This window comes from Candoia aspera, chromosome 4, assembly GCF_035149785.1.
Source record: "Candoia aspera isolate rCanAsp1 chromosome 4, rCanAsp1.hap2, whole genome shotgun sequence".
Lineage (NCBI taxonomy): Eukaryota > Metazoa > Chordata > Lepidosauria > Squamata > Boidae > Candoia > Candoia aspera.
In genome coordinates this window covers 5,285,299-5,309,298 of record NC_086156.1, presented here as the reverse complement: position 1 = coordinate 5,309,298, position 24,000 = coordinate 5,285,299, and the positions used below count along the sequence as shown (strand labels likewise).

Here is a 24,000-nt window from a genome sequence, read left to right as displayed (position 1 = left end):
CAAGGCCATTGCTGGATTCACACATGCAGTGAAGTCCCCGGATACTTGATGGTGGTTTGCTGAAGAAGCCACAATGGATGTGTGCCAACATTGAAGTAAACCCTAAATCATGGTTTACAAATCACAGTGGCCTCAGGTTCACCCAACCTGCTCAACCTGAACCAAACCAACCAGTTTAGGTCTGAGCAAGAAGTGGGGATGTCCCCATTCATTGGTGAGAATCGTCTCCTCTTTGCTAGAGTCTTGAGGACCGCAGGAGCCCCAATCCACCGGCTCCCGGAGCCATTAGCAAAGGCAAGATATGCATCCAGAATTCCAACAGCCACCCCATCCTTTCCTCCCCCCCCTCTCACTGCCTTCCCCTCTCTTCCAGAGAGGAGATAAGCAAAGTCTCAACTTCTGTTGCCCCGCAGAAGACTGTCCTCCATCATAGCCATTTTCCACCTGAGTTGTGGGTTTGCTCAAGCATCCCCCTTCTGCCCAGCTCCACGCAGAGAAACGTCAGCAGGGCTCCCCCCGGCTAACAAACATTGTTTAAATGGAAGAGAGTGGGAGAGGAAGGCCTAGAAACCATGGGACTCCATTAGAAAAACAAAATGTTGCAGGAGCTAAGGAGGCCAGCCAAAGAAAACACACGCCCACAAAATCCCACTGCCTGTTCAAAATCCACCAAAGGGAAACTGGGGCAGAAACGGGCTGCAGAAAAAGGGGAAAGGGGAAAAGCCAGAAGGGGTGAGGCAACCATGTGTCTCTTGGTGAGGCTCTGATAACAGGGCACAGCCTCAAAGCCACTGTTCGCCATTGCTGAATCCAGACTGAGCAGTTAGGGATGCTCACACGGAGAATCCCTGCGCGCTGCCCAACTCGGCCAACGCTCAGCTCACGTACTTCCCTCCCGGAGTTGGGAAAGGAGGCCACGTGCCAAGCTGCATCCACGTGGCCAGACGAGGCAGAGCTCCGTGTTTGTTTGGACCCTTTCCAAAAGCATCGCCACTTGGTAAATACCCACCGGCAATCTGGACTGACCCATCTTCTCCCAGAAGAATATTGCCAGCTTTCACATCCCTAGGAGGAAGGAAAAAGAGAAAGACAAAAATACACAGCCGTGAGTATGAGGTGCAGATTCTGTGTTTCCTTCCCATTGTGCCAATCAAAAACACTGCCTCCTTAAAGCCAAGTCTACTGCGGATTTTGGGCCCACAAATGCACACTGTACGTTGGAAGCCTGCCAGCGTGGAAAATTTGGCTGAGTTTAGCAGCAGTATAAATTACTTATTTTTTAATCAAATTTATTTATTAACCAAATTTGTAAGGCTGCCTATCAATAGGATAAAACTTTTCTTAGAAAAAAGGGGGGAGAATATTCTTCTAGGTCTCCAACCCTCCCTTATCATTTCTGTTATCCTGACAGCTTTTTTTTTTCTTCTGTTTTCTACCCGGCTTTCCCCTGCTTGATGCCCTCTAGGCATTCCTGACTTCAATTCCTACAATCTCTTGTTTTTTCCATCTACTCCCCCTTCCATCAATGGGCACCAGGGTCACTTCGGAACAGGGCAGTCACTAAATTCATGCAAGGAAATCCACCGTACATTCTTTCTTGGTTAATTCTGGCCTCTCTTAGTCCAGCATTCTCTCATTTCCGCTCTGCCAGATTTTAGACAGTACAATCTGCGAGGAAGATGCCTGTCCTTTTCTTTTTAAAATAAACAAGTTTTAACTTGTAAGCTGGTCAGTCGCTTGTAAAAGTGAGATGGGTGGCTATATAAATGAGAGAGAGAGAGAGCGCGCAAAATTATAAAGGAGCCAGGAACTAAGGCAAGACTGTGTTTGCTATCCTTGATCTAGGATACTGGTGCAGGACAACGTGACTGGGAAGTCCAAAGACATATTGGCAGAAAGCAAACCACCTATTTCTTGCTGTCAAGAGAACTGCTATGAATGTCTCCATGAAATCACCAGGAGTTAAGCTTCACTCAAGGGAGATTTTATATTTTATACTTGTCAAATGCAATTCTGTTAATGAAACCTCTGAGGTATTGTCATGAAAGAGCAGAGAAAATTAACACAATGAATCCCACTGGGTTTAATACCTGCTTCAGACAGGTGTGCAGCCTGTTTGCCTCCAATTTTCATAAAGTTTTATTTTTTTTAATGGGCCGATCTTGATGTAGCTGAGCAAGGTTGCACCTGATCAGTCTTTGGATAGGAGAGTAACAAGAAATCTTAGGACTGCAGAATAAACTGGGAAGTGGGAAAAAAGTCCAAAGAGGCTGCTTTCATACTGGTGTCCAAAAAAACAGCAAAACATGGACTTATCCATGCAGCTATCAGCATTTGAGGGTGATGTCAGCAATCCTTTACTTTTACATGTCCAAAATAGGCATAACGACATTTTAAAAATCTCCTGAATTTAGAAAGAGAATAAAACTTGCTCTACCCACATGACACAGCCCTAACCAATTCGCTTAACTTTATATACCCTCAGAAAAAGTGAGTGCCCCTCATCTCCCTGCCTCGCCACTAAGATGTTGCCTCTGCTGTTTTAAAGATCCTCCTGGCAGAAACTGCCTGCTTTTTTCATGCAATAAGATGACACCCAGGTTATTCTGAACAGATGCCCACGGGCCAGCAAAATGGAACTGAATTCAGGGAAATCGGTTGCGACATCGACACTGGAGATGGCTCTTGACCCAGGCCTGCCGCCGAATGCAATGTTTCTACACCTTGGAAAAACTCCAGGAGTTCTCCAGCTGTTGCCAGAACAATGATCTCAGCATAATGTTACCCAGGCGTTAAGTAACATCCCCAGCTTTCTACTGAAAGCTGCTTTTGGAAAGGTTTTGCTTGAAAACTCAAGAGTTGGGCTAAGGTCCAGAGTTCGATGTATGTCAGTCCCCTTAAGAAATGGAGCAGCTGCTAATTTACTTGCAAATGTGAACCAGAGGGGTCAATCTTTAGAATGAGCTTCAGCAAAGGGCTGTTAAGAGACCCCCACCCCCCTCAACTACTGAGTCATGGAAAGCCTTTCCTCCAAGCGCCTCTCCTCTTCTGGTAAAGGCTAGAGGACTTCTGGAAGGAGAGATCTTTTCCATTTTTGTAGCTGAATTGAGGGATCTCCCCTCCTGTTTTCCTGACATTCTTGCAGACCCCTGGCACAGTCCTCCCCTTCGCTAGGGCTTTGGCGTGGGGCTCCATTTTATCATGACGCCTAGTTTCCTTTGGGCTTGACATACTGGAAACAGGAAGTGTTTTGAACTTAAAAAAAGAAAAATCTAGATTTTTATCTGTGGATTTAATGATGCCCCTGCCGTTTTCCAATGTTACTCCAACAGAGATTTTAAAAAAGGTTGCTAACTGCAGCACCCAACTTCCTTGGACCTCAACAAGTGGCAGGACTTAGCTGACCTTGGCCAATTTTTAATAATGCAGGGTTGGACCTGGATGGAAGACCATCAGGAAATCCCAGGACTGGATTAAACTAGAATGTCAAATGCACACCCTGGAAGAAGAGAATGGCCATTTTTATACTATTGCCAAGGAAATTACATTAAGTTGGCAGCAATTCAATTCAGAAACGTTAAGCAGGTTCAGGTTACTACTGGGATGGGAGACCACTGGGAAATCCAAGGGTTGTAGTCTAGACTGGGAAGCAGGCAGTTGCAAACCAGTTTCTTGGCATCTCACTTCCAAGAAAACTACAAGGGTGTGTCAATGAAGTTAGCAGGAATTGAGCTTCCCCCAAAGGAAGTTTGACATTAGCTTCTCTGAAGATCACTTATGGCAGCCAATGCTGACCAGTCTCAGTATTGCTCACCTGCGCTTAGTCACTTGTGTTCTCTGCCTGAACTTTACCCCGCAGGAGAAGGAATTACCCAGGCCCACCTTTTCCCCAGCACCACTGCTCTGCGTATTCATATCTGTAGCATTTGCCTGTTTTCTTAGCGTTATTGTTGGGAATGACCACTGGTTGCTATTCAGCACCAAACACAGATACCAGCTCCCCAACAGTTTCCTCCCCTGGCATGCTGTCACCCATTGTCCAAGTGTGCAAGAATTCAGTGCCATGCTAGCATTGGCAGGGCAAGGCAAGCTTTACGAGAGAAACTTCAACAGGACTGCAACCAAATGACGAACCCCCAAATCCCATTTACTGACTCGCTTTCCAGAATTAGCAGAGCAAATCTCTAAATCTCTAGTTCGGTGTTTCTGAACCGTGGCAGCTTTCAGATGTGTGGGCTCCAACTCCCAGAATTCCCCAGCCAGCAAAGCTGAAAGCTGCCAAAGTTCAGAAACACTGCTCTAGATCACAAAAGCGTAAGGCAAGTATAGAACATCCTTTTTTTCAAAATGCTATTTATAGCCAGAACATATTATTTGCATTCTCAACACTTGAAGAACTGGTACCCTGGGACCCCTGAATATTTACTGCTAAAGTATCAAAAGCTTGTGTTCTCCCAATTATGGTAAATTTGGGCTCCTACTATCTATCTTCCAGCGTATTGTCTAAGCCCTTAGCGCATGCACATAGCTGTCACTGCAGACTGGAGCCATCTGCACATCGAAGGTAATTTATATAGACTGTAAAAAACAAATTTCCAATCACGTAGCTCTTACTTTGGGCAGGGGAAACCAGGCCAAGTATCCTTCCACTCAATATACAAACACACATCAAGTGCCAACTATTTATTAATTTACTATGCATTCAAGCTAGGTCCTAAGATTCCCTTGTAGATCAATGAGAGGAGGAAACAGATTTGGGAAGCGGTGAAGCACAGTGCTTTAGGACTGATTTTTCTGGGACCCCCCTCCAAGGGCAGAGAGCACTTTACTTCCTTCCCCTCCCACCCGCTGTGGTCCTTGGCGTTTCCCCAAAGGAAAGTCAAGCCTCCGCTATGATCTTGACGGTCGTCCTCTGCAACAGAGCAGCTTTACTTGCATCCAGCTGAACAGTTCCTCATACACTGGAGTAACCACACGTACATCCCTCTCACACAGATAGCAAAATTAGGTGAGTGCCCTCCGGGGCAACACCAGGGCTGCCTCCAAATGCACCATCTGACTTCTAAGTAAGCATCAGCCATTATAATAAGGGCTTCGCTTCCTGTTATCACTGGGAAAACTAGAGATGTAAGAACTCTCTCCCCAAACAAGCAAGCAACAGGGCTGCCTTTGGGGAGCAGCCTAGCAAAGCCTTTATCCAACACATACTGCTCAAGAAGATGTTTGACAAGGACAAAGAAGCAGAAGGCACCCACTCATGGTCTTGTTCTGCACCACCGTCTCAGGTTGCAAACGGCCAAGGGTGGTGCTGACGGATTGAGGACAAGCGGCTTCGGGGCATGGAGAGATTCCACTCCTGGAGGTGAGGCCTTTCTCCTCCAATGCCTCAAGGGCAAGACAGTGTCAATTAACAGGGCAAGATTCCCGTTATCTGAAAGGGAACCAAAGCTGCTTAGAAAACTCCCAAGGGCCATAAAACGGGGCACTACGTGTGGCGCAGAGTGGCTTTTAAGTTTTTAAAGCCTCTTCCTTCCTTGGGTTTTAAAAGTTCACAGCATGTTAGAAGTATCTCTTCTCTTTGATACCAGCGTTCCTTTTGATCTAGCAGTACTTCATCCAGCCATAAAGTTGCTAAGGTATAAGAAATCTCACTGACAAAGAAGGTACCAGCGGTTTCCAGGCTAGAGGGAAACATTATAGCAGCATAGATAAAGTGCATCCTAAGGCCATTGAGAGAGCCTCGTGTGGTGCAGAGTGGTAGGTGGCAGCGTTGCACCTGAAACCCCACGACCCGGGTTCGATTCCAGTGGAAGCCGGATTCTCTCTCGGGTAGCCGGCTCAGGTCGACTCAGCCTTCCATCCTCCCGAGGTCGGTCAAAGGAGCACCCAGCTTGCTGGGGAAGGAGACGACTGGGGAAGGCAATGGCAAACCACCCCACTGCCAAGAAAACGTCACAAAAGCGGCGTCCCCCCAGAGGGTCAGACACGACTCGTTGTTTGCACAGGGGACCTTTCCCCTTTCACATACCAGCTCAAACTATGTTTTCTCTGCAGTTCCAACTCAAGATGTGGTTTCTTTTGAGCTTCGTGCAATGTGCAGATCAAGGCATTATGGCTTGTTCAACAAAGTGGGGTTAGAATCCAGCTGGACTTGGCACTGCCGATGAAGACTGTCTCTTTGCTCATTTGACACCATTCTCATTCAACTCCCAAGGAAGACTTTTCTCATCTCCTGCCGCCCTGTGATTTTTCGAGAGACAACGCTTGGGATGTATCTGTGAAGTTTTCCTAGGGAACGCAGGGGCTCTATTTCTGGGATACGTTCAGCCCCAAAGAAGGAAAGAGGGAATCGGTAGCTGAGATGAGCAAGACCTTATAGGACCAAGGGCTAGGAACAAGCGATCCCTTGTTCCGCTAACCCTCATAATCACAGTTAAGTGGTTAACTGCGCCAACTTAGACTTCATATATTGGCAGCAGCAGGGCTGTCAATCAACACCAGGTTTCGTTCACTTCCAGCACGTTGTGGTCTTGAATCGACACCAAGAGAGGAGGGCAGAGGAGAAGTCAGCCTCTGTCTCCTGGTATCTTAATCTTCTCCTGGCTCACTTCATTCATCCTGGATTTCTCATTTTATGATCCCAAGAGGAAAAAAAATAATCTATTGCTGGAAGAAGGGTAGGAAAAAAGAAATATCACACAGCAGGTAGTGAGTAATACACAACAGTTAACAACAATGGCTATCTCCATAACTATCCTGTATGGAATAGATCTTTCTTTGCGCTTTTTTTCCAATGAAAAGGCGACAAACCACACCTGCGATGCATCTTGTCAATGCCTAACTCCAGGTGCAAGAGATACTAGCCACAATCTTACAGAGGAGGCAGACTCTATTCCTGGACTCAGAGAAGCCTAGAAAAAAAATCTGCCAGGGATAAAAATCACGGCACCCTGGTGGGTGCTTCTCCCACCGAGCAGCAGTTTCTGCCAAGCAACAAGAGCATTTTTTAAAACGAAAAAGGGGAATGCATTTAAACACAGGTAAACGAATATTCTTTACAAACTCTAACAGATAATTCTCTAGAAGAAAGGCAAGGCGCATCTCAGGAGGATTTTCCCAGAAATGGGGGGAAAAAAATACACAAAGCATCCACAGTGGAAAACCTTACATCTTTTGTCACACATATAGGGACGCGGTGGCGCTGCGGGTTAAACCGCTGAGCTGCCGATCGGAAGGTCGGCGGTTCGAAACCGCGCGGCGGGGTGAGCTCCCGTTGCTAGTCCCAGCTCCTGCCCACCTAGCAGTTCGAAAACATGCAAATGTGAGTAGATCAATAGGTACCGCTTCGGCGGGCAGGTAACGGTGTTCCATTTAGTCATGCCGGCCACATGACCACAGAGGAAGTGTCTTCGGACAAACGCCGGCTCTTCGGCTTCGAAACGGAGATGAGCACCGCCCCCTAGAGTCGGACACGACTGGACTTTACGTCGAGGGAAACCTTTACCTTTGTCACACAGACACTACGCTTATCCTTAATGTGGCTTCATTCTGGGTTTAGTGTGCTGTGGAAACGTAACCACGGGGGGCTCATATCTTAGGGTTAGGTGTGAACCAGGGCATGGTGGCTTTGTTCAACCAACTATGGTTGAACTTAGCCATGGAAGAAGAGACCTAGGAAGCTGGGGGAAATTGGCCCTTTAAGTAGTTCACAGCAGGCATGCCACAATGGACTGAGTAAAGCACAGTCAAGGACACGGTATTTCTCAACCTCAGCAACGTTAAGATGTGTGGACTTCAACTACCAGAATTCCCCAGCCAGGGAATTCTGGGAGTTGAAGTCCACACATCTTAACGTTGCCAAGGTTGAGGAACACTGTCCTAGGGTTTTCCCCTGGCTTTCAAGGACGAGTTTTGGAATGTTCCGTTGCTTTTAACACCACATTTTAAGACTTACCCTACCATTTTTTGTATACATGCTGCCCCAGGATGGGCAAAAATTAGGGTCTGGTTGGAGATGATTCTGGGAACCCCTAAAAAGGATCCTTAATTTGCCTTCCTCCACCTAGATGTTGCCAAAGCTATGAAAAAACCATCACACATGCCCCTGGGAGATTCCAAAGCATCTTCCTTGGTTCTTTCGCAATACACTTGGGCGCGGCAAAATGTTGCCTCTGTCCAGCTCAAGTACAAAAGAACCGTATTTCTAACATGCCTGACACACCAGAGCTGATCTCATAAAAACTAAGCAGAGTCAGACCTTTGGGCTACCCTGAGAAGTCAGAAAGACACCCCAGAAGAAAGGAAACAAATGCAAATTATGTATAGTGACAAGAAAAGCACATGAGAAGTGTCCGGATAGGCAACAGGAGTCATGCTTGACTCAAGGGCAGCATTATTTTTTTAAGGAGCAGCCCCTCACTGCCCACGGTAGAACATAATACAAGAAATCTGAAGCCCATACAGGAGTCAGTCTTCTCCTGCTAGGAACCGCTGATGAGGCAGCCTTGGTATAGAAAAGCTAAGAAGCCACCATGCAGTCAAATGCTCTTTCTGTGGCCTGGTCAAATAGCAATATAGCCAAGCATGCAAGGAAGGTGAAGACTGTGGATAACTACGGTACTTGACGTGAGGCTTCCCTCAGGAAGATGCTGAAGAAGTCTGAAATCAGCCAGCGGGCTAAGCATATCTGCTCCTTCTGTGGAAAGACCAATATGAAGAGGAAAACACTGAGTGTCTGGCATTGTGGATCGTATATAAAAGCAGAGGCTGGTGGTGCCTGGATGTACAATACCACTTCAGCAGTTGCAGGGAAATTGGCCACTGAAAGACTGAAGGAGTTAAAAGACCAGCAGAAATATATTTTTGTCTGAACGCTGTTGTCTCAGGCCTATCTTTCAACTAAAGGTGAGTCTGAAAATGTAAAAAGAAAAAATCATTATGAAAGAATTCCAGAGACTGCAGTGTATGAAATGTGTGTCTAATTGATAGTGAAATCCATGTTCAAATTCTTGTTCCGAGCGTTGCTATATTCCAGGCGGCCCTCTCATTTGGGCAGGAGGCCCAGTGTCCATCTCCCCCTAGCTTTAATAACAGACGGATCTGGTATCAAGTGGTTTTCCTCGGTGTAAGAACTCCTGCTCTAGCAACAGACAGATTTGTTACCAGGTCGTTTTCCTCTGACTGTGTAAGAACCCACTCTCTCCATTGGATAGGTGGGGGTGGCTGTATGCGCCTGCCTGTGCCTGTTCTGCTGGCAAATCTGGGTTTGCAGTTTGGGAATGAGCAGAACTGTTCCACGAGAGGGACCATTTCTGGAGAAGGTGCTCTGACGCCTAGGTGTGATGGGCTTTAACCCTCCCAGGGAGAACTGGAATAGTCACAACCACACAAAGGATTTATCCTGGGAGCCACGGTCAGCCAATTTCAATGCAACTACCTCAGGCCACAGAATATTTAAAGAAAACGTAAGTAAGCGATAGTGAAAGTGTAGAAGGCCTTCCGACATGGAGAAGAAAGGCACCAATGTTCCTCCAATGCTTCCCTTGGGGGAGGCATTCACCAGGCTCTGCCCCATCTGATTTTTCAAAAGATTGTTTAATAAACCAAATTAAATAGGAAGCTGGCATGCTTGCAAAGCAAATCACAAACCTCCAGCTTTATATTTATTTGCATGAATGCTTCTGGACTCTGCAAAAGTCCCTTTGGGATGTATAGAGGGCTTCTGGGAAGCCAGTCTGCTGCCTTCTCATAAATGGATGCTTTGTGACTAGCCATGCTCACCAGGCAGCTCTTTTGTGGCTAACCAAGTCTCCGTGGAAGCCATTTTGTGAATGTGCCCAACAGAAGCCCTCATCCAAAGGCAACTTCAGCCTTTGGGAAAGTCATTTTCCCTTGGTCCTTCCAAGCGAATGAGGTCAACAACTCCAAGAATTTCCAGCTTCCGTGGCAATCCAAAGCATGAGGAGTTTTCAGACTGGGAGAGGCTGCTGCAAGGCAAGGCTTTAAACGTCATTCTTTCTTCTTTAAGTTGGTCAAAATGTTCAGCCATGCATGACCTAATCATAAAGAGACTGGCATCTGGTGAAGAGGGACCGCTTGTATCCTGTCAAGTCAACTATGCCTGACTTGTTGAAAAGTTCTTTGAAAAGAAAAAAGCACCCCACCTGAATGGCTTACATCAGTGTTTCTCCCAGGAAGTTGAAGTCCACACATCTTAAAGCTGTCAAGGTTGAGAAACACTGGCTTGCATCCTGCACCACTGCTGGCCATTCCTAACTGTGTTTCCCTTTCCTTTGGGCACAGATTACACACAATCATCCCTCAGAGAAATGGACTCTCCAATGTGCCAGGGCACAAAGCTCAGGTGATGCGGGTGAGCTGTGAGGGATGCCAAGAGCTTTGGCCCCTCGATGGGCAGATAATCAGAAGGCAACGCATGTGATGAAGGGAGCTGCAACCTCAGGAAAGCTCCTGCCTTTTCATACAGCGTGTTAGTCAGAAAAGATTGCTACCAGACCCCTCCTGATTTTTTGCCACCAGAGACTAACACAGCTCCTCTCCTACAATGTAAACTGGCAGCTCTCGTTCACGCCCGAGCTCCAGTTTCCTTAATCGCAGAACTCATTCAATGTCTTCAGCCATCGATAAACACACAGAGATAAGCCACATTTGCACACCGTTCAAAAGAGACAATAAAAAAGCTAGGAAGGAAACAAAAAGGCCAGAACGCATCCTCTCCGGCAGCCGACACCCAGGTAAGCAGGGATTGACGCCAGACAAACAATCAAGCAGAAAGCAAGACCCCAATCAAGGAACCACCAAGGAGGAAACTGCACACCCCCCCAAATGGGCAGGGCAAGCTGCTGTATATTTGCAGAGACAAAACCCCACCCTCCCTGGCACTGATGATGTCACCTGGTTGGGCAATGAAACGTCTGCAACAAACAACCAAGCTCAGAGAGCGCCAAGGACTCCACGGTTCAACCCTGATCTACAGAGATCCACTTCTGTTGGAATGTCTTCTTAACCATGGGTTTGACTTACAGCTCTTTCTTCCTCAACGCAATATAACAAAACAAGCAAAAAAAAGAACTCAGCTCCTCTTTGATAAACAGCACCAAATGTGGACAGTACCAAATTGCATTTATTGTGTCCACCCTCAAGATTGTAAGTATCCTGGTCTGCTTTTCTGCTTGAGTTGAGAGCTATAGTTTAAATCTTCCCTTGTATTCCAGGTAAACAATCACCATATTGTACCAACTCAGATAATCTTCTTGGAGACGATTTCTTCTTCCGAACCACCAATTTTTCAGTCGCATCCTAAATCTTCTTCCTAAATTGCTCCATTTTTTAAGCTGACAGCAGATGCACCAAGAAGCTAACACTTTCGCCAGCCCCGTTCATGCAAAGCTTTTGCCCATCTACAGCAAGTTAATCCAGATGTATGTAACGGAGGACCCAGCAGGAATCTAACTAGCAGGCCGTAATTCCAGCCATGGAAAGGCCAGATGAAAATTGAACAGCAATGGCAAAATTTACTGTACAAGTACAAGGAGAGGGGAAAACATTCTAGCTTAGGAAACGCAGCCTTCTAAACAATTAATTAGTAATATAAGGAGTGACATCCAAATATGAAATCAGCTCTTTCCTGATGACTGAAAAGATGCTGAGTTCTCCAGGCAAATCAATATATTTTGGATCCTCGATACCGTATTCACATGAGCATGGACCAGACCCTGCTCACATCAAATGCCTTCATTCTCTCCCCGCTTTATTTTTGGGTGGAACCTGTGAACCGCATCAGAGAAGTGAAACATTTTATGCGTTTGAATTGATGGTTAGTTTCTTCTTCTGGCCACCCCCCACCAACTTTCCTTTTTTTTTTTCTTTAAACCATATTTCATGTTCCACTTAAGAACACAGGACAATATGTAAAACACTTCATACCTTTTTTTAAAGACATGCTTCCTTGTTCCTGCAACATCAGGCATTCGGGGATACAGTGCTTCTGAATATGGAAGCTCCATCAAACACATTTACCATAAGTGGCTCTCAGCCAACTTTGGCTGATCACAGAAAGACTAATGGGAGGAGGACTAGGTAGGGCTAGGATGGGAGCCCACCAGGAAATCAAAACAACATCCCCGAAGAAGGCAAGAGGAAACCTCTTCCATATCGTTAGCAAGAGAACTGCATAGCCAGTTTGGTGTGGTGGTGAAGCGGCTGGCCTAGAAACCAGGAGGCTGTGAGTTCCAGGCCTCCCTTTGGCACGAAAGCCGGCTGGGTGACCCTGGGCCAGTCCCTCCCTCCCAGCCCAAGAGCCAATCAGCCGTGGTAGGAGAGTTCTAGTCCCGCCTTAGGCATGAAAGCCGGCTGGGTGACTTGGGCCAGTCCCTCCCTCTCAGCCCAAGAGCCAATCAGGCGTGGTAGGAGAGTTCGAGTCCTGCCTTAAGCATGAAAGCCGGCTGGGTGACTTTGGGCCAGTCCCTCCCTCCCAGCCCAAGAGCCAATCAGGCGTGGTATGAGAGTTCTAGCCCCGCCTTAGGCCTGAAATCCAGCTGGGTGACCCTGGGCCAGTCCCTCCCTCCCAGCCCAGCCCACCTCACAGGGTTGTTGTGGTGGGGAAAATAGGAGGAGGAGGGAGTATTCGGTATGTTCACCGCCTTGAGTTGACCAAATATTAAAACAAAAAGGTGGGATAGATAATAATAATATAGATAATAGATAATATAGATGATGATGATGGTGATGATAATAATTGTGGAATTACCTGTCTTGAAGCCCAGCTCAAGGGAGCTGTCTCCTTTTTATAAATTCAACTCAGACTGCGTCCTTTCTAAATGCAGTAGAGTGGAAGGAATTAAGATAGGTTGAATTTTGGGGGGGGGATTGTAGCTGGGAATTCAGATTCAGCTCCCCAAAACTTCTGGACAGGAAGAACGGGGGAGTGCTGCCCGCCTTTGGAGCAGTGCATGAGAGACCCACCTGTGAATTTGCCCGTTTTTGTGCAGGTACTCCAATCCTTCCAACACCTCCTTGAGGATTGTGGCTATTACAGGCTCATCCAGGACTCCGTTCCTATGTTCTCCTTTGGCTACAATGTGCTTGATCACGTCCAGAACAGAACCTGTATTGATGTGGGGGAAAAGCTTTATTAAGCGAAAGAAAGGGCGTCATTTACACAGAAGATTCCCCTGGTCATTTTTCTCCCACTGACACCAAACTTGCTGCTGCTGGGTAGACCGGTTTGTGCATCATCCCAAACCCTGTTTTATTTAACCGTGTTTCTTGAAGCAGGTACAGTAGCTTGGCTTGCACACAACCCTAAGAATCGTAAACTGTGGTTTATAAACGACAACAGCTGGGTTCATGCTTCTCCCTAAGTCAGAATCAAACAAGCCACATCATAACTTAGTAAAAGGCATAAGTAATATCTATCTCAGTTTGCAAGCATCCTTGGTTTGCTCCTCATAAAGGAAGTCAGATGCATGTGAAAACTGCAGTGTAAGGCTTCACACAGCATTTACTGTCAAACAGCTGGACAGCGCAGAATGGAGAGAATAGTTGGAACAATGCCAAAAATATCCTTCTCAATTCACTTTTGTATGAAGTTTAAATAGTTTCTTGTCCATCAAGATTAGGCAACATCCACTAAGTTACTAAATCTTTCCCCTTTTCCCAACATTTAAGTTAACACAGCTTGTACTGTTTAGACATCCTATTGCCGCATTCGGAGTATTTTGAACGTAATAAATCTACTCTTACTATTCCTAAATCAAATGGTGGTAACAGTAATTGCTGAAAAGATTTTGGAAGTTGAATCACCATCCCCAAAATGTTCCAAGAGTTGGCCCTGACTGAGTTTTTAATATTAAAGTCCTAAACTCAAGACCAGAAAGCTTGCAACCACGGCTGAATTCAGAAGAAAAGGTACAGATTTCATTTTGTTGAGCTGGAAGATTAAAGTCGCAGGGTACAGGAAAAGGCACGTTCAGGCTTGTTGTAGGCAACCTGACAGGATAAGGTCCCTTCAACTGCGCCTTACTGAAAATTAAGACTTAAAAGTATTTACCCGGATGGCTGGTTAAGCCCAAGTGACAGCCTAAGAACAGCCAACTTAAGATAGATCTCTTACCAGGATATTTTGCACAGCTTAAAATTGTTTTCTCCCTTACCTTCCAAAACATCTACTTTCAAGACCTTGCCTGCTGCCCATTGATGCACCTTTGTAGAGACACATGATAGCGTTCACTTCCTACAGACACTGACCAAGTTAACTAACCTCCTTCTCCCTCTACACAAACTGAGGTAATTAGTCTAAAAATCGCACATACATTAATGCAGTGCTTCCCAAACCTGGGTAAATTACCCCCAAATTGGGTAAAAGTGTTTTTTCTTTGGGTAATGACACATGAACCGCTCAGAGTCCCTCTTTTGGGGGAGATAGGCAGTAGTATAAATTTGAGAAATAAATAGACAGACAGACAGACCTGTTTTAACTACATTGGGCAAAAAGGACTTTCTGATAAGCGGTTTTGGGTAATGAAGGAAAAAGTTTGGGAAGTACTGCATTAATGGAACAAAAGCAAGTGCGAAAGGGATCTTCTAAACATAGACTACTGTGCAGCTGTTATAAAAAGAAGGTGATTTCCTCCTAGAGATATCTGGGAGCTGAAGATAAAAGTGCCAGCAAAGTCGTGCCCTTATATAAATCTATGGTTAGACCAAACTTGGAATCCGATGCACGCTTCTAGTTATTACACTTCAGAAAGGATATTGTGGAGCTAGAAAAATTGCTGGACAGGGTAATTAAAATTATCAAGAAATGAGAGCAGCTCTCTACAGAGCTTAGAACAAATGGATCCAGAGTTCTCACTCGAGGCCAAAATGATCAGGGGAAGACCCAGCGAACTTGAGAAGTCCATGAAGCTGGACAAAGTGGGAGGAAAGAGAAGAGGAAGACCAGCAGCAGGGTGGGTGGACTCAGCTACAGTGGTGATGGGTCAGCCGTTGGAAGACCTGAAGACCAGGTGGGGACAGATCCTCCTGGAGGAGATCTACGTGGCTGCTAAGAGTCAACACCAACTTGACAACACAATCAATCAATCAATGCAAAAGCAAGGTCTTCGCATAACGTGTCCATAATAGGATACTTTGAGTCTGGTCATTTGCTCCTTGAATGAAAACTCTGGATTGATTTGTTCTGTGATCCATTTGTGTTTTCTTGGTGATCCATGGTATTCTCAGGAGTCTGCACCGACACCAACATTCAGAAGTGTCAATACTCTTCCTATCCTGCTCCTTCAAAGTCCACTGCCTCTTATTACTACTCTTCTATCTAAGTAGCCCCTGTTCCAACACCACTTAGCTCACTGCTTTTCTTAATCTGTTTGCTGTTATATTATGTGCAATGTTTTAAAACACAAGCTGCCTTATGGGTCTGCTTGGGGTAAAAAGGAACTCCATGTTGTACATCGATGTACAGAACAGACAGAGACAGCTAAAGTGATGTTTCCTTTACTGAGAGCATGGAGAGTTCAAAAGAGATGTTTTTAATGGCTGGCCTAAAAGACAAAGATCATGAGCCTCTAGCTCATGCGGAGCCTTTGCACTGTGTCCCACAACAGCAGTGTCTAGAACTAAAGAAGTCACCCAGATGTTCATAACGGGATTTAATGCCGGAAAAAAAGGGAGGGTAGGATACAGAATCTTGGAAACTGACGAAGCCAAACTCCAGCCTTCATTTACGAGTAAATTCATTACAGCAAAGTCTCAGGAAATCGCCTGAACCTTTTCCCCCCTAATTGCTTAACCGAAGGGCTAACGGCTCTTTTACCAGGCTTTTAGCAAGCTGACTGAGGAATTCTGGGAGCTGAAGTCCACACATCTTAAAGTTGCCACAGCTGAGACACTGGTTTACATTACCATTAAAAGAGAGTCACATTACTTCCTTTGTCTAAGGAGGTCATCATCCATCCAGTGTTTCTCAAACCTGGCAACCTCCAGGTGCGTAGACTTCAACTCCCAGAATTCCCTTGCCAGAGCATTTACTGCTGAGAATTCTGGGGGTTGAAGTTGCTGAATGAAGACATCCTTTAGCCCAGCCATTCTCTCTGTGTCTCTCTGGATAGGTATTGTTCCTCAGTGGCTATAGCATTCTTTATAACTTTCTTTATTACTGATGGATGTTCTTTTGTGATGTTGTTTTGCTATTTTAAGCTTCTTAAGGAAAGGAGGAAATGTGAGCTGATCTGAGTCTCTCTGGACCAGAGTGGCATATAAACCCTAGCAAAGAAACAGTTTCTGAAGGAGGAAAGGTTTTAACCCTGCAAGCTACAGTAACACAAGAACTATTTAGAGTGGTTATCTATATCTATATTGAAAAAAGGATAAATAGAGAGTCTTCAGAAATTGCACCAAATCTAGATTCTTTCAGGTATTTTCAAGCATCCAGTTTAAGATGCTGAAAAAGTAACAGAAGCTGTGGCAAATGTGCTCTTTAGAAGACAGGTTTTTAATATACACAGAAACACCCGCACGCATATATATGAAAGGCATTACTGGCACAAAGCATCAAAAACATTCTCCCTATTCTGAAGCTGCCCCAGAGAGGACAGTTAAAATCCTTCCTACCTACCTACCAGCACACGCCACGTGAACCACCAGCATTGACAAAGAAATAAATGTTTACGCCTCTGGCTCCCATAAGAATCGCTTAAAAGGCCCATTCACTCAGCCTTATGCATTAATAAAATTGCTTCATTTCTGAAAGGGAGGGAGGGAGGGAGGGACGAAAAGCTAAGCATGCAACAGTTCAGCAAGAAAGTGAAGCAGGGGCAGAGTTTACAACAAGAAGCTTCGGGTCAGAAGGTGAAAATGCCACACACACAATTACACACACACCACACACCACACACACACAAAGCTAATTGTCAGGTGCAAGAGATAGCCCTGCAGGACTGCTTCTACCTCCCCTCCTGACCAGCCTTTCAAACTTGGGGTCCTCCAGATGGGATGGACTTCACGAGCCAGAGTCCCATTGCAACCCAACCCTAGGCTTCTTGAAGTGGGAATTCAACACCGCTGGAGCACACCAAGTTAGAAAAAGGGGGCCAAGATAACATATGTGTTGAGCTACAAAGCACATTTTGCAAGTCTGAGCCACAATTTTACTTTACCTTTCGTTAACCAAGGTTATTAGCTTAGCGTGCTGTGAGAATAAATTCTATAGCTGTTTGGGAGATGCAACAGGGAATACACTGCTTGACTTCCTCTTGTCTTCCATCAGCCTTTTCTCTCCAAAAACCCCTGATCTAACTTCATCAAGCCCATTATCCACAGTGCTTCGGCACAACTGTTCGTTTTTAACTGGCTTTGGCCAGTGAAATTATAATCATAATTCTAATAATTCATAATTCTAATGAATAAATTATTATTATTCATTAAACTTCCATGCAGAACTGGTCTCAAACTGGACTCAGGACTTTAAGAACTACATAATCCCTGATCCGTGCTGATAGTAGCCTTGTGTTTTGTTTGAGACATTGATATTGTCAAAACAAAGAACCAAAGCACTATTTTTAACATGGGAAATTGTGCAGTACAAAATCCCTGCATTGTTAAAAAAACACCACACAAATAACCATATAATCTCAAAGTTAAAGACAAGCTCTACAAGCTTTGTAGAAACTGGTTCTGGATCCACTCATATCTAGTTAGGCAGGAAACATTTGACGTATATGGATTGTCATGTGGACTAGTAACATGAGGACTTTAGGTTAAATGACTATTTTTTTGTGCAAAGTAAGCGCAAGGGAAGAGAACTTGGGACAAGACAGGTTTGTGCAAACATCTATATTAGACCCAAGGAAAACCAATTGCGGCTGGGCTATATTTACTCATTGCTCTAGGCCAGTGTTTCTCAAACCTGGCAACTTTTAAGATATGTGGACTTCAACTCCCACAATTCCCCAGCCAGTATGGCTGGCTGGGGAATCCTGGAAGTCCACACATCTTAAAGTTGCCAAGTTTGAGAAACACTGCCCTAGGTCATAAAATGCTTTCTTTGATTTTGGGGTTAAGAGTGCTGCAGGAATCCAGCCACTGTGAATTGTAATCCAGCATTTGGGGCTTCACTGATTTGGTAAATTATGGTATAAGCCACAGTTAACTCGGTGGCAAGGTATGAGCGAAGCCTAAATCAGATTTACAGTTGTGGAGAACAGGCAGAAGGAAGAATATACATAAAAACCTAAGCTGTTTGAGACACTGTCTTTATGAAGCCAACTCAAGGGTGCCAAACAGTATGATAGCTTTCATGTTTCAAGAATCATTCCTCCATCCAAATGGTTTTTAAAAAGGGAAAGAAATGTCTACTGTCAAGAAGAATGTGCTGTGCAAAAATTGGCCGCTGGTATATAAACCAGCTCCATTAGAAACAAGGCTGATATTTGCTGCAGGACCCTCCCTAAATTCCTAAAATGAAAAAATCCGCAAACATTTACTGTTCCCCCATTTCTGAGTCTCAAAAATCCAGCTCTTACGTCACTCCCCACCCCAAACTGGCCTTGGCTTCCTAAAAACTCTACCTCCAAGCTTCCCCGTCCATAGAAGCAACCTGGCTGATGCTGCTTTGTGCCTTTCCAAAAACAGATATTCAACTTTAATTTTGTTTGCAGCATGTTTTCCTTCCTTGAGCCAAGAAATTTCACCTCTCCCAGTTGAGCGAAAGACGGTTTGAAAGGAGCAGTTAACATTCTTGGCTGAGCAAATGAAAGGACACACCTAGAACACCCTGTGGGAAAGAGCTAATCGGAGTTAGCAAGATAAGAAGAAATGCAATTCGGAGAAAGTTATGAGCGAGACCGCAGGACTGAGGGCGTGGCTTGCTTTGGACTTCCAGCAACTTCCACCTTAGTTACAAACTCATTCACTGACCTGCAATCTCGGTGTTTCTACTTTTAAAACATGCTACAGTGGCATTTGCCATTGTGGCTTGAAGATGCTCAGCTGCAGAGAAGGTGTTTGAAAGGGCTTGGGAGACCACAGAAATAATTTTCTTCCAGATAAATAAGTGCCTGGAGAGTGTGCTTTAATACGTTTGCTTTCAAAAACAACCGTTCTCTTATGCCATTTCTTTGTTTACCCTCTTAATGTTTTTACAGTACTTCTTAAATCTTAAACTTAGTTCCATTAAGAGAATGCCTGAGTAATTTGCATCAGAGTTGCTCAACCGGGGTTCTGTGGCATCCTCGGGTTCCGCAAGAGATCACGATTTATTTAAAAAATTATTTCAAATTCAGGCAACTTCACGTTAAAGAGGTAAGTTTCATCCTTTATTTTTAGTTTAAGGACACTGTTAGTGCATATAGACAGGCCTACCCATGAAATGAATATAATAATTTTGTAACTTCTGGCCTCTATTGGAGCCTGACTGTGCAGGGGTTCCTCAAGGCCTGAAAAATATTTCAAGGGTTCCTCCAGGGTCATAAGGTTGAGAAAGGTGGTCTACATAGATGGAAAAGTGACACCAGAATGGTTGCCACATGGAAATCCTCCCCCCCCCCGGTTTATTTATTCGATTTATATCCCAACTTTGTTTTTTTAAAACTCAAAGCAGCATACATAATACTCCCTTTCTCCTATTTTTCCCACAACAGCCCTGTGAGGTGGGTTGGGCTGAGAAGAGGGGACTGGTCCAAAGTCACCCAATTGATGACCATGCCCAAGGTTGAACTAGAACCCATGGACTTTTATATCTAATATGTCTTCATATTAGATATACTGTATATATATATACTGTAGATATATATGAATATATGAGTTTCCTACCCACCTACCCCCCCATTAAAACACTGCAAGACTCTGCTACTAAGATCTGAGACAAGTCCTAACTGCAAAACTACACATTACTCTTCCCCAAGCTAGTACCATTTGGATATGTTGGACTTCAACTCCCACAGTCCCTAGCAGCTGGTAAGGGATTATGGGAACTGAAATTTAACCCTTGCATAAACTGCTCCTCTGTAGCTAGCCTTACCACATACACCCTATGGATGAGAGAGCTTCTTCAGTTAGCAGCAGCGCTCCACTGAGTAAATCCAGAATGGGTAAGAATATTCCCTCTGTGATGAGGAGTCTCCATGGAGCATGCTGGAGAGTTGCTTAGTTCAAATGTGGAAGAGGTTTACTACAAAACTCTGTAGACCAGTGTTTTTCAACCTTGGCAACTTTAAAATGTGTGGACTTCAACTCTCAGAATTCCTCCACCACCTTCACCAGGTTTCATCAGAGAACCAGAAGCAACTGTTCTATCAACATCAGCCCCAAAACAGCTACCACCAAATAGCTCTATGAAAACACACTCTGGAAATGCCTGCAATAGGCAAGAATGGTGGAGCAGACAAATCATAGCCAGATATATGGGGCCACCACAGTCTGGAATGCAGAGAACTTGGAAAACAAGAAAAAAGGGAGAGATTCAGAGTGAAATATGCACCATTGCTGCCTCCTGCCTTCCCCTATTGACCACTCCTTTTTTAGTGCCAGGTGAAAAATAAAAAAGCTTAATGAGATAATTAAGGGAGGGGGAAAGGTCAATAAAAGTTGATTTATGGCACATGATGGAAAAGCTGCTTATGAAAGGGAAAAAGAGGCAATTATGCTATTCAAAAAGGAAGAATGGGCCAGGATTGGATGGTCAACAAATAAGAGCTACGGGGAGGATTCCAAGCAGTAGATTTGAACCCTGAGGGTATTCTTTGGGGTCACAGAAAAGGTAGAAAAACAGGATTACCAACAAAGGAAGGTGCTTTGGGCAATTAATTTTCTATCTTTAACCCAGTTCCAGATTAGCACTTGGTAAAGCAGCCATGAAGGCCTTGGAAAATGCCAGGATGTGTCTATACCTACAAAGTTCATAATTGTGCAAGCCATGGTCTTCCCTGTGACCCTCTATAGAAGCGAAAGTTGGACTTTGAAGAAGCAGGAGAGGAAGACTATGGACGCCTTTGAACTTGAGTGTTGGAGAAGACTCCTGAGAATACCGAGGACAGCCAAGAAAACAAACTGATGGATCATCAAACAAATCAACCCAGAGTTCTCACTCCAGGTGCAAAGGACCAGGCTCAAATTATCCTACTTCAGACACATTTTGTGAAGACCCAGCTCTCTGGAGACGGCTCCGATGCTGGGAAAGGTCGAAGGAAGGAGAAGAAGAGGACGACCAGCAGCAAGGGGGATGGACCCAGTTACAGTGGCGGTGGGGACATCACTGGGAGACCTGAAGGACCAAGTTGGGGACAGATCGTCATTGGAGAAAATCTATCTATGTGGTCGCTAAGAGCTGACACCAACTTGATGGCACACAACCAAAACAATTTACCCGTTCAAATGTCTCATATTTGTCACCTGCCCAAAATGGAATGCAAAATGCATTGGGAAATCTCCTTTCTGACTCTCCTAAAACCAAGAGAAGCAAATACGGCATCACACCTTTCTTAATCTGGGGAAGCGGAGCAGGGAAAGTTCTCCCTTCCTCTATCAGATTTCTTCATATTTTTCAGGGTCTCACACTTCCACTACGATTATACGATGCTTATGATGGAGAACACAGGTAGGCAGATGTTCCCCCCCATTTGGGATGACTTCCAGGTCGGAGGCTCAGACCTTGCTGAATTAAAATGCAGTTAGTGTGTGTCTGCCAAAATTTTAGAGAGCAATTAAACAAATACCCGGAGAATCAACACAGGAAGGGTTACAAGATGGAAAGGGGCTGCGGGGGCGGGCAGTAGCAGAGAGAGAGGGAAGAGACCAAAAGCTGCCGTTTCAGGATGTCTGCTAGATCAAAAAGCAAATATACCTCTGTCTAGGGAAAATAGTCTTATCTAAAGCCACAATCAGGACAAAATGAACTATCTTTTACCATTAAAGCTACTCAATTTGGTATATTAAACTGATCGGCCTAAAAAGTATGTTTCTAGCCTAATGGCCCCTCGCCCGAGGATGGTTTTAAGGCTGCCTGTTTCAAAACATTAATGTTTTCCCCTCTGTTCAGCTGTCAGGGAGAGATGTTCGCATCCCACTCTCAAAGCCCAACGCCCCATGCGGATTAGGAGAAGCCGAGACAACCACATGGATGCCCCACTATTTATCCATTTATTTGCTATATTTGTATACCGCCACGCTCCCAAAGGCCTTGTGGGGGCTTACACTTAAGAAGAACGGCAATTATCAAAGAACAGTGCCTAAACAGTGCATGAATAAATCATAATGTCGTTATTGGAAGTCTGCAACTCAGAATCGAGTGATCCTGAAAGACGGGATCTTAATCCTTAAAGGCTCTTCTGAACAGCTCCGTTTTCACAGCTTTTCTAAAAATCAGAAGTGAGGGTATTTTGCTAGTTCAAAGAGACTTCTGCAAATACAGGTTGTCCTTGCTTGACGACCACAACTAGACCAGAATTTTGGTTGCTAAGTGAAGCGACCATTAAGCAAATCCAATGGGATTATATGATCCTTTTTGTGGTGGTCATTAAGTGAATCACTGCAGTCATTAAGCGAACCACATGGTCGTTGAGTGATTCACACTGTTCCCCATTGATTGTGCTTGCCAGAAGCCAGCCAGGAAGATCAAAAATGGTGATCACGTGACCCCAGGATACTGTGACAGTCATAAATGCGACCCGGTTGCCAAGCACCCAAATTTGATCACGTGACCGCAGGGACACTGTGACAGTCCTAAGTGTGAGCACCAGTTGTAAGTTGGCTTTTTCAGCACTGTTGTAAGTCTGAACTGTCACTAAACAAATGGTCATTAAGTGAGGACTTCCTGTAAGTTATCACCTCCCCTAAGTTCAGTTAGGGGATTCCAGGCATTCAGATAAATTTTACCTACATTTTCGTTTACCCGATTAGCATCCTGCAAGGACAACTTACGTATCAAACACCAGGACGAGAGAAAGCTTTTTGTATTTGCCTGGACTGACTGCATGTTTATCTCGTCCACGGTTTGATCTATGATTGCAATTCATTAACATCTTTAAAATTAAACAGCCTGCAAAAATGTTCCACTTCAGTGTCTTTCTGAGAGGGTGGCATTGCTTTTGCTGATTTCAATGAAAAATGGAATTTTAAACCCTAAATTTTAAAATGCCTTTTTAGAGTGACAAATCAAACCTAAAAGAAGCTGAATCAACAGAAATCTTACCTCCACTTAGGAGCTTCATCACTAACCAAAGTTCATCTTTCACCACGAAAGAAGTATAGTAAGAGACGATATTTGGATGATGGCACTGACTCATTGCTTGGATTTCTTTCTAATAGGGAGGAGAAAAAGAGAGGAAAATCAATTTGCTGTTACTGTTCTCCTTGAACAACGTTAGCCATTATAAGCCGAGGAAACAGGACACCAACACAGAGAGCTTCATTTGCAGAGTCTCCAATGCGGGGACTTCAATTCCCAGAATCCCCCAGCCAGCATGGTCATTGCTGAGAATTCTGGGAGCTGAAACCCACCCATCTGGATTCAACCCAGGCTGGGAAATGCTAATATACAAGGAGCAAAAGTTGAACCAAATCCTGGCTAAAAGGTGAAATTCTGGGATGGATTCCACCTGGCCAAGCCCCAGCCTTTGCAAGGGTACTCCAGATGGATCCAGCTGCAACCCCATAAACACTAATGGCTGCAGCTGTTGGGGGGGACTGGAAAGCAGGGGTCTCTGTTCCAATCAATATAAACATTGCAGGGAGAGAGCATGCCAATTTCACTGTTTCAAGTTCTGTATGTGAATTATCCTCCCTGTTTGGTTCCCAGCCTGTTGCTTGGGGCCTTGCCAGTTTCCTCTCTCCTACTTTTATTACAATTTTCTGTTTTTTTTAAGAAAGTGGCTTGAGAAGGTGGGAGACATCCTTGGGGGAGAGCACCAATTGAACACTTGGCTGGTGTCAAGTCAACGGGGGTTTTTTTGTGGCGGCCACAAGTCTTGCAGCCGCTCAGTTGCA

The 24,000-nt window shown here is 44.8% G+C and overlaps 1 protein-coding gene across 2 annotated transcripts in view; it reads right to left on the bottom strand.

The window, feature by feature from the left end:
- OXSR1 (oxidative stress responsive kinase 1) overlaps window positions 1–24,000 on the bottom strand; it is a 73,201-nt gene that overhangs the window by 30,618 nt on the left and 18,583 nt on the right. For both annotated transcript variants that reach the window (XM_063303317.1, XM_063303318.1), the window contains exons 3-5: window positions 23,207–23,315; window positions 12,985–13,126; window positions 1,010–1,065 (exon numbers count right to left, since the gene is read on the bottom strand). In XM_063303317.1, the coding sequence (XP_063159387.1) occupies window positions 1,010–1,065; window positions 12,985–13,126; window positions 23,207–23,315 (307 nt within the window). The remainder of the gene's footprint in view (window positions 1–1,009; window positions 1,066–12,984; window positions 13,127–23,206; window positions 23,316–24,000) is intronic.